The sequence below is a fragment of the Leuciscus leuciscus genome (genome assembly GCF_965113295.1).
Source record: "Leuciscus leuciscus genome assembly, chromosome: 25".
In the NCBI taxonomy this organism is placed as follows: Eukaryota; Metazoa; Chordata; class Actinopteri; order Cypriniformes; family Leuciscidae; genus Leuciscus; species Leuciscus leuciscus.
Window position 1 is genome coordinate 15,382,548 of NC_138724.1, and position 11,437 is coordinate 15,393,984.

At 37.6% G+C, this 11,437-nt stretch overlaps 1 protein-coding gene across 1 annotated transcript; it reads right to left on the bottom strand.

Annotated features, from left to right (window-relative positions):
- Positions 1-1,414: 1,414 nt before the first annotated feature.
- Positions 1,415-3,005, bottom strand: LOC309490662 (beta-1,3-galactosyl-O-glycosyl-glycoprotein beta-1,6-N-acetylglucosaminyltransferase 3-like). Its single transcript, XM_082159854.1, has one exon. It carries the CDS (start codon positions 2,907-2,909, stop codon positions 1,599-1,601), a length of 1,311 nt encoding a protein of 436 aa, XP_082015980.1. The 5' UTR covers positions 2,910-3,005; the 3' UTR covers positions 1,415-1,598.
- Between the last annotated feature and the right edge of the window lie 8,432 nt (positions 3,006-11,437).

Below are 11,437 nucleotides of genomic sequence, written 5' to 3' on the forward strand. Positions count from 1 at the left end.
GTGTGAGTAATTAATGACAGAATTGGGTGTGGAAACAGTGAATGAACAGTGTGGAAACTTTTGAACAGAATAAAGATGTCCAATTTTTTCTTATTTTGTTTAAATATATAAAAAATATACATTAAGTACTGCCCTTCAGAAGCAACAGAACATACTTGCATGTTTCCCAGAAACCAAATTAATTAAAATTAACCGTAACCAAAAAGTTTTCACCCCCCGGCTCTTAATGCATTGTGTTTCCTTTTGGAAATTCGCGTGACCCAAATCCTAGTATGTTGAAATGAGTATTCCAAAGACACCTGGATGGTCTTCTTTTTCCGGCACACTCAACGGCTAATGTTGCCCACAACCCATTGTGCGTTGGACGAGGACTCGATTCAAACTACAAACACTCAAAAAAAAAAAAAAAAAAAAGAAGATATTTATGCAATGTTATTTTGATTAATTGTGCAGCCCTAATACAAAGTGTGTGACCTCGAGTGCTACATTAACTTCTTCTAAGAGTGTATAATTATCCAGACAGTATGTAAACCTGCTATAATAACAAGTGGAACTTAATTTTTTCAGTTCGTTGCTCATTCATGTATAGTCAAATTAGTTATTCTGTAGTCTGAATAGGAAGCGATTTTATCAAACATTTTGCATGTTCTTGGTTCTGGGGAATTTTCCTGCTGCTTGTTTCCTTGTTTCAGGATTTGTTACAGTATAACTAACATTAGTTTATATTCATTACGGATATTCAGAGGCGTTTTGTAAGACATGATTGTGTTGTGTTCACAAACAAGGCTGCTTGTCGGTTTCTGCTGTAAAACGTGAACTCCCGATGCCTTGACAGTGGGCAAAACTGGCTTTTGTGACAAAATGTGTTTATTTGCTTAAAATGTGGCGTTTATCTGTTTTTGCAAATTAACTTCTGTTTATTCTATGCAAATTAATCTTGACATTGAAGATATGATAAGAAAAATAAAATGAAGCAAACACAGGATGTGTGGTCAAAGTGTGACAACAAGAAGAGCAGTCAACGTAAGAACAGACAGAAGAATTTCCTTGCTTAAATGACTTGCTTAAACCGCTGCATAGATGCATATGTGTGAAGTCACAGCAAAAAAAGTGTAGGCCTAGGTCACAGCTTTGGAAGAGAGATGGATATGATTATCTTTGCCATTTATCATCTATGGAATATCTCTAGAATGCATTTTATTTAAGTAATCCCTGCATGTTCATTATTGTAACACAATGAAAAAGCCGACAAAAGCTCAAAAATGGCAAGCTCATCGACCCAGCCTTTACCTTTTCTTGTGAGACCTTTTATTTTTGTACTCTGTTAATTAATTTTTATTTTTCTTATTTAAATTCATTATAATCATATCTTGGTTTATATGAAATATTATGTGTAACACAAAGAAAACGTATGTAGAAAAAAAGTACAAATTATTTATTGAAGTCAAATAATTTATTAAATGTACATTTTATTTGATAGTTTGCATTGTAATATGACCAGCATAGAACGTGTTGTATTAAACAATTACATATCAACATCCATTTCCCCAATATTTACAAACATTTTAAAAGTCATTTTTATGATGTTTTTAAAACCATCATAAAATAATATCAGATTTATGAACTGTTAGTAATGATCGACCATAAATAGCTTTGTACCTTAAAAAAGCCTCCATACATTTGATCGCCACATCATCTACTTCTGGATCAAACTTGTTTGCCAAAAGATGGTGTTGCCTCACAATCCATTTCAAGTCCCCAGCTCCATAAATACACACTGCCCGTCTGTGCATCCCAGTACATGGTGGGTAAGGAGCCCCACTCCTTAGATCTCCTTCATGGTAGCTCCACTTCACTAGACGAGCAATTGAGTTCATGTCCGATTGCTCGTACTTTATGTTTGGAGGGTTTGATCCTGGTACTGAAGGCATCCGCTGTAACGTAGCCCACATGTGCTCATCTGGACTGTATGTGTCTTTCTCCCATTCCATGAAATCTTGAATCTCTTTGCTTTTAATGATGTGATCCACAAACTCTCTTGAAACCACAAAGTAAGCATTTCCTGAGAACATAGGGCTCTGTATTGGCGGGGGTGACTTTCTAACATCGGTCCGAATCACACCGTTCGTAACATCGTGATGATACTGCCAGCGCCCATTTTTAGACTCTACAGTCTCAGACTCCATACTGTTCTTTCCGTTCAGTTGTTTTAGGATCTGAACCATTTCGGCATTGGTTTTAATGGGGAAATCAGTGCCACAGGTGTTGAGCAGATACCTCCACTGGACGGGTGACTTGAGCAGATCCTGCATGCAGTTGACGTCCGCTTGAACTCGAGACCAGGAGGCGTAGATCACATTCTCCAGTTTGCTGGCCACAAACACGTTGGTCAGACAGGACGCAATGGCCCTAACTGCTTCTTTAAAGATCTCAGGAGACCTCTGGTCCACATGAACACAGTACACATTGTCAGGAGTGTAAATGGCTCTTAAGAGCCTTTCAAACATCTCAATCTTCTCATGGATCACAATGGAGTAAGCAATGGGGAAATCTCTCTCCTCTTTACTGAGAGAAAGCGTCAGAAACCCTCTGTCTCGGATGTAGGATGGACAATCCTTGGTTTCGTTGAGATAAAATGACTCTGATAGCAGGGATGTTTTCTTTTTCGAGGTCATTAGTTTCCTGAAATTGTCCTTGTCCACTCTGTCCATGTCTCCTTGGATAATAGCAGAACAAGCCTGTAGTTCTCCAACATCCTGCTTTAGTAAGTGATTCAAGACCGGCTCTTCTTTATTTGAACAATTTGTCCTTTGTTCTGGACGGTTCATCAAGAGGACGGTCAAGGCTGTACTCACAGAAAGAAAGGAGATAATTTTCAAAATCCTCTGATTGTTAAATGCCATGTTCATTTCTTTAAAATTATAACCTGCCAGGAGAGGAGACCTGTGTCAGTGAGGTATAAAACAGTCTCTCTGGTTAACATACCAGAACAGTGTGGCAGGAAGCCAAAGCCAGCAAATCATACAAAGGGGAAGGGCTGAAATTTTAGACCTAGTAATTATTACTCAGCAGAGGTGTGACTATTATTTTCCTGGAAGGTCTGATTGTCAATATGTTTACTTTTTTTTTTTTTTTTTTAAATAAACATTAAGGAAAATTTTAAGTAACAAATATCATGTGTCTTTGATTTTGAAAATAACAGTGGTCTCGTTGAGGAAGCTGGTTATCTTACCTATTGGTGAATGGATTATGTTTGCACTTGTTAAACTTCTTGAGTTGACAGTGTTGCTGTCACATACCTGGGGCTGAAGTAATGTTGCTGAATATGCTAAACGACCTCATGCCCTAAATATGTGTAATCAGCTGCATTTACTCTTCTTTTCATACATTTGCATATGGCTGGGCGATACAGCTAAAAAATGTATCATGATATAATGTTTCATATCATTTGGTATTGATAATTATTGGACATTTTTATAACCTTTTTTAAACAAAGACCAGTAGAAAAAAGGTTAATTAACCACTGTATTTAATACGTATCCCCTGTTTTTATAGCATCAAATAACTAACTAAAACCAAACTTCACCCGACTGTTCTATGTATCACTACGCAACACCCCTAGCAACCACTCTTAGCAACAACGTAAACATATGTTTTTTCTAATTGATATTGTTCATTGAAGCTTATAGAAGTAGAGTATTGTAAAAGACTGAGTAAGCGAGTGTACCTGCATTTACAGTAGATAAAGCATTTTTCTTCAGGTCAGTCCTATATTCATAATAAAAAATTCATTTGAATGTCCGCTGCGATATCTTTTCCTTTTAACAGTTAACGGGTTTTCCCGTGACCCGATGTCATGGCAGTTGCTTCTTGCTTCTCCGTGTTCACAGCAAGTTTCAGTCCTTTCAATAATGAATGTCTTCTCTACTGACGACTCACTCATAAAGACAGTCTTTACTGCTATCTAACATCTATCTAATTTTTCCAGCGTAAATAAAGGTTTTTAGTGATTTTACTTCATGAAAGTTGCATTGATACATATTTGATATATATTTTGGCTTTAATATTTGTATTGTGTGGTAACCGTTTTATAAAAGCAATAAGGTACTCGAGGCAAGTGCTGTATCGAGAATAAGTCACACCTGAAGGAGTTGCAGGCCCATCAGCCATGACTTACAGCACAGCCTTTTGTACCTTATTGCTTACATAGTACACTTTTAAAGGGATACTCCACCGTTTTTTCATATTAAAGGTACAATATGCACGATTTTTTGCCGCTAGAGGGCGCTACATTCCAAACAACAACAACGGCGTAGCTTGATGACGATGTGGAGCATGGAATGATGGGAACTGTCGTTTTAAATTCCACCGTGGATGTAAATCAGTCAGACGGGAATCGAAAAATCATGTTCATGGATGAGGTAAAGTTCTATTTTTATAAATGTTGCGTTTAATGACATGCTTTTTGTGGCGAGGGGGGCGTGGCTCAGCGCGGTCTGTAACGGGAGAGAGAGAAACGAGACGAGCAAGTAGGTCAAGTGCAAATGACGAACACCTGTGTCTTATTGCAGTATTATTGGCGTGGAGAGACCGCTTATAAGCCGCGCTGGAACGAGAGAGAGACTGGCGAGAAAATTGGACGCAGAGAAAGAAAACCGGTGGATCCGAGCTCAAATTTTTTAACTGTTTTGTGCCGTTGCGGTTGCCACGGTGAATGCGCGTTGTGCGCGACTTTTGTTTGTTTTGTTTTATTTTAATAAAGTCCCAGTCACGCCGATCCCTGTCTTCTTCCTTCATGACTCTTGAACCTCATCACACTTTTATTTCATTAAAATGAATTAACCGCAAGAAAAGTAAGGTTTAATACTATATTGGTTATCATAGATGTTACTGTATGTCGAATTCATTGTTGTGATAACGCTGCGCAGTTTTACGTGTTCTAAACAATTGTAAAAGTACATTCGAACATACCCACATCATTTGTACATTGTACCCACATGTATATTGTAGTTGTACTCACACATAATGATTAATCTTTATGTATAACACATGCTATATTTATTTACATTGCCATAAACACCAGCTAAACAATGTCAATAAACTAACGTAAAAAACACAAATCTAAAGCAATAATACTTTCCTTACATAAACATAACTATTACCGAATGCTACATTTGGAAAATATAGAATTAAGCATGCTTTGTCGACAGAACCAGCTGCACGAAACAAGCTAACGTTGCTTGATAGACGCTACAACTACAACTTCCACATTTTGTCCAGGACTCCACGCAGCGGAAACCAAGGGAAACGCGGATATGACGCAATTGACTGGCGACTCCCAGATCTCCCCTGCTCTAACGCCCCGTTTCCTTGGTTAAAATCGCAATTTTCTCACGATTTAAAAATAGTTGGAAACATTTGAGATATTGTAAGTAATCAACTTAACAAAATATATAACACGGCCTTGAGATTTTGGGATATTTTAATGCAAAATTCTTACATATTCTACCTTTAAACTATGTTATTCCCTTAACTAAGACGAGTTGATACATACCTCTCTCGTCTTAGTGCGTGCACTCAATCGCTCTGGCGCGCGGCGACACTTTGCTTAGCCTAGTTCATTCATTAGGAACCAAACAGAGATGACACCTCCACGTTTTGCCTATTTAAATACAGTTACACGAGTAGTTACACGACCAAGTATGGTGACACAAAATAAAACGTGGCGCTTTTCTAAGCGGGTAAAAAGGATAACTATAATGTATGGCGGAATAGCACTTGGAAGCACTTCGACTCTGCGCAGTAAAAAGTCACGTTGGTTCTAATGACAGAAGTGAGAGGGAGAGGATTTTTCAGGAGTGACTTTTTACTGCGCCGAGTCGAAGTGCTCCCAAGTGCTAATCCGCCATACATTATAGTTATCCTTTTTACCCGCTTAGAAAAGCGCCACGTTTTATTTTGTGTCACCATACTTGGTCGTGTAACTACTCGTGTAACTGTATTTAAATAGGGAAAACGTGGAGGTGTTTGGTCGCTTCTAGCTTCATCTCTGTTTGGCTCCTAATGAATGAACTGGGCTAAGCTAAGTGCTATCAAAGTGTCGCCGCGCGCCAGAGCGATTGAGTGCACGCACTGAGACGAGAGAGGTATGTATCAACTCGTCTTAGTTAAGGGAATAACATAATATGAAAAAACGGTGGAGTATCCCTTTAAAGGTGTGTCCCAATTCGGGTACTTATGCACTATGACATGTTTAAACAAAAAATTCCAAAAAGAAAAAATACTTTAAATAAGCACCATAAATACACAGATGATTCACTTAATTAACTGAAAAAACTAAGTGGAATGTTGAATACTTCATGCACCTTTGTTTAATGGAGAGTTTATCCTGAGGCTAATGTCTGAGCCTGAATCGCAGAAACCAGGAAAAACCTGTGTGACAAGGGAGAAAGCTCTTGTGTTCTGAGACTGTAATGTATCGTGATCGTATTTGCATATAACTAGATTTGCCATCAGGTTGGTTAGTTTCAGCCTTTTTTTTTACTTTCCTTTTTTCTATCTATCTATCTATCTATCTATCTATCTATCTATCTATCTATCTATCTATCTATCTATCTATCTATCTATCTATCTATCTATCTATCTATCTATCTATCTATATGTCTATCTATCATAAAGGCTTTTAGTGTTACTAAACTCTCTTCTAATTAACAGGTGTGGCTAGTCCAGTAATTCCAGTGAAGACATCCTTATGTCATGTTTTTATACCTATATTGACACATTATAAAGAATTGTTTGCTGTAAGGTTTGTGATAGTTTGGGATGGGACCTTTTTCTGGCATGACAATAGCTGTGTCCCAATTCAAAGGCTGCATCCCTTGAAGGCTCCGAAAGTCAGACTCAGCGTTGTTAAATGGGGCGGTTTCTACAGACTTCTGTACTTGTCGCTTCGCAACTGTGACAGCTGCCTTTGACTAGCGACAGTAACGTTTGTACTGGATTTCGTCAGCTAATGTTCAAAGTAAGAGAATCACCTGATCAAGCTAATCAAAGTCTTCAATTACTTGATAATTGCTGGCAGATGCGTTTGATTGCACAAGATTGTTGTGTGACTTCTTTGCTTTTGATATGTTGTTAAACTGAAAACTACGGGGGAGAAGGTGTGTTTGTATATGAATTGTACAAGCATGCTAAAAGCATTCGAGTCCAAGCTATTACTGTGGCAAGGTCAAAAGGTCATTTGTTAAATTCCACACTTTTGTTTCTGTTGAGGTGTCATCACAGACTGCAGTAATAAAAGGCCATTTTCATTTATTAATGGGTTTGAACAAAGTAAGCTTGATGACTGTAAATACTTTTATTTTATTTTTTATTACCCATAAAAAATGGCAAACACTATTCCAGCAGTTATACTGCGAATCTCAACTTCCAAAATAGTACCAAACTTTGACAGACATCGAGGTGACCAGTTTTCATGTGCTTGTGACAAACTCAGTTCACAAACTCTGTAATAATAATTAAAAAATATATATATATATATTAATCATAACTAAAGTCTGTTTTGGGGGAAACTTTAAGGGAAATCCTCAAAGCACATGGTTGGCCACAGGCGTCCCACATAAACTGGCTAGATGTTGATATTTTTAAAGTATTGAGCTTTTGGCGCCTTTGTTTGTCTACTGCAACAGTGATCCGGCTGGACTCAAGGGAGTGAATGGCAGTATGGCACTGTGCTCGCCATGTGCTGTGCTGTCTATGACCATCTCTTCAAGGTAATTTGGGTCAATGTTGCATTGTTGGCTTTGATGCCATCCTTGTAACACTTGAGTTGCCCTCCTTATCTCTTTTCCCCTTTTTGTTTTGACATCAACAGGACTATTTTTTAGTCCTACCAGTTTTAGTCCTAACAGTGCTTGTCAACAAATTGAATCGGTGTGTTTTTACATGACATTTTGGAAATATTAACTACTTCACTAGGTTTAGTTCTACTAGTTTTGATAAATGTAAAGAGAATGCCCAATATACCAATTATAATTACACTCACACTTTTTCATGTTTTCTAATCAGATCTGGACAGTTATCAGAGTTCTATGTAATCCATAATATTTATCTTGCTCTACCACCCCTTACTGTAATTTAACAGTTGGTTTAGGAATAATTAATTTGTTTGTAATACCCAGTGACGTCATATTAACTGTAATACAATGTTTGTACATTAGAGCAAATTTGACAGTGTTTGGCATGTGGGGTGTGAACAATTTCTTAGCATTAACAGGAAGTGTTAAAATGCTAACTCGCTTCCACATTTTGCCTTACAAAGTTATGTCATACCTCCACCACTCTATTGAAAATGAATGGGGGAAAGTCACGTGAGAGGAGGCAATGCCTTCATCGCGCTTTGATTTAATATGATCGGTTATGATTAGATATCATTGGTTTGTGCGATAAATCCCTTCTCTTGTTTTCGTGCACGTTCTCATTGGCCTGAATCACATTAATGGGAAGACTAATTAAAAATTAAGTAAACAACTCAAAACAAGTCAATCTCAAAAACGTGGTTTGAAATCGCTGGTGTTTCTTACGTCACAAACTACCTTGTCACCAGTCACGTCAACGTGCGGTCGGGCTTTAGCATATCATTAAAAGCGAACTAGTAGGGGAGTCTCGAGAGAAGCCAGGTCATCCTGGTATATTTTTTTGTTGATATGAAAAATTCGGGTACATTCAGCAATATAGCGGCTGAAGTATGTACACAAGTATAATATATATTACGATGTTATGATGAACTATGCCTTTCTCGACTGACGTTCAAAGCGTTTCTAAGGATACTGCTTTTCAGAAGGCAGATGTCTGACTCTGAGATGGCGAATGAGAGCATGGTTTGTAACATCAGCAACACATTATTACCTGTGTGATAACATAGTCAGGCAAAAGGCTAATCATATTAATTACCGTTAGGCTATGTGTCTGATGTTGTAGAGAGCGATACATAAAACGCATTACCATTATGATACATCAACTTGTATATGAGCCTGTATAGTTTACTCTTCCACTTCTTCTGAATCAGTTTCTGGTTCAAACATATAAGGCTGAATTAAACCAGTATTTCCACTGGCCAGTGTGCAACGTTTACTACAGTAATGATGACCGAGTGGATCTCTGAGCTGGCGTGAGTGAGTGGAGTTGGGGCTAATTTCACAGGAGGAAAAAAAACTTTTAGATATGTCATTTTGGTGATCACAGATGTGTGTCCCAATTCAGGTACTTGTGCACTATGACATGTTTAAACAAAAAAATCCATAAAAATACTTTCAATAAGCTCCATAAATACACAGATGATTCACTTAATTAACCGAAAAAACTAAGTGTGGAATGTTGAATACTTCATGCACCTTTGTTTAATGGAGAGTTTATCCTGAGGCTAATGTCTGAGCCTGAATCGCAGAAACCAGGAAAAACCTGTGTGACAAGGGAGAAAGCTCTTGTGTTCTGAGACTGTAATGTATCGTGATCGTATTTGCATATAACTAGATTTGCCATCAGGTTGGTTAGTTTCAGCTTTTTTTTTTACTTTTCTTTTTTCTTTATCTTGTCTATCTATCTATCTATCTATTAGGGCTGCACGATATTGAAGAAAAATGCGATATTCAATAACTAATTAAATAATGCGATATTCGATATGCGATAATGCTTAAAGTGTGTAAAATAAACTTAAATTATCTTTAAAATGTATTTAAAATTATATAACATGCGTGTTTAACATTATTTTTGTGACAAGAAAACATCCCTACAACTTCTGAAAGTGAACAGTGTAAGCCCGCACTCGATCGGTCCAAAGTAGGCATCCGACCAGCGGGGAAGGTCTCTGCGTGTTACTGTCTTTCCGCGTAGCAAAGTAATTTTTGGTCACTCTTAGCACCATGGGCCAACTTTGAGTTACAAAAGGCCCCGAGCCTCCAGTTGCATTTCATTATATAGCTTTTCACATGGAAACATTTGCTAACAATGGTAATTTGCATTCAGTGTTTACATCCTTTGGGGGTAGGAGACAATTTGTCTAGAGACCAAATTCCTTTGTGTGCCAGTTATCTCTAAACTCTTAAAAACCTTATTACCTTTTGTTTTACTTATTTGGGAATGAGACACTGTTTTGTACCAGTCGCACTGAGACATTTCAAATGATACTAAACATGTATAATACTCAATGATAATTATTAACATTAAAACATATAGATTCTTGTGTGAGTTTTGGTGATCTCAGCATGAGGGTGTAGGATTACAAATGTAAGAATATGTTTAAGATCTGCTGATCCTACTTCCTTACATAACATCACATGGAAAACTAAGGTGAACTACACTGTATTGGGCATCAGTCGGTGGTAATTGCCTCTATTGTCTTTAGATGATTAGATTTAGTGGTCATCTCTAAGGCTCTGTTTAAGGTCAACACTTACAAAGAATGTCAGCACCTTTAAGGACAGCCAACTGAATGCCTATTAGATACCATGTAAAGTTCCCTTAGTTAGACTTGATGACTGCAGCTACAACAGCTCGTGTTCTCAATAAAGAATCCTGCTGAAGAAAGAACCAAGTCTCCTGGTCTTCGCTTCTGAGTTTCCAGCAAGGGAGAATGAGTAGGGGATGAGGAGAAGAAATGTAGTTAGAATGATTCGGAGGTGAGACTTTCTGGTGAAATGAGTTCAAATGTTTATTTCCTTCTCAGAGAGTAGCTCTCTCTTCCAGTTCTTCCAGTTTTTCCAGTCTTACAACAGCAGTGTTTTACTGTAGCACAAATGTTATTTTAACATCAGTCTAAACCACATGGTTTAGGGTTTCAGGTAGGCCTACATTAGGTTTATTTATTATATATATATATATATATATATATATATATATATATATATATATATATATTTGTATTATCTAAAAGGCTTTTAGTCTTACTAAACTCTCTTCTAATTTACAGGTGTGGCTAATTCGGTAATTCCAGTGAAGACATCCTTATGTCATGGCATATAATGACATTATAAAGAATTGTTTGCTGTAAGGTTTGTGACAGTTTGGGATGGGACCTTTTTCTGGCATGACAATAGCTGTGTCCCAATTCAAAGGCTGCATCCCTTGAAGGCTCCGAAAGTCAGACTCAGCGTTGTTAAATGGGGCGGTTTCTACAGACTTCTGTACTTGTCGCTTCGCAACTGTGACAGCTGCCTTTGACTAGCGACAGTAACGTTTGTACTGGATTTTGTCAGCTAACGTTCAAAGTAAGAGAATCACCTGAACAAGCTAATCAAAGTCTTCAATTACTTGATAATTGCTGGCTGATGCGTTTGATTGCACAGGATTGTTGTGTGACTTCTTTGCTTTTGATATGTTGTTAAACTGAAAACTACGGGGGAGAAGGTGTGTTTGTATATGAATTGTACAAGCATGCTAA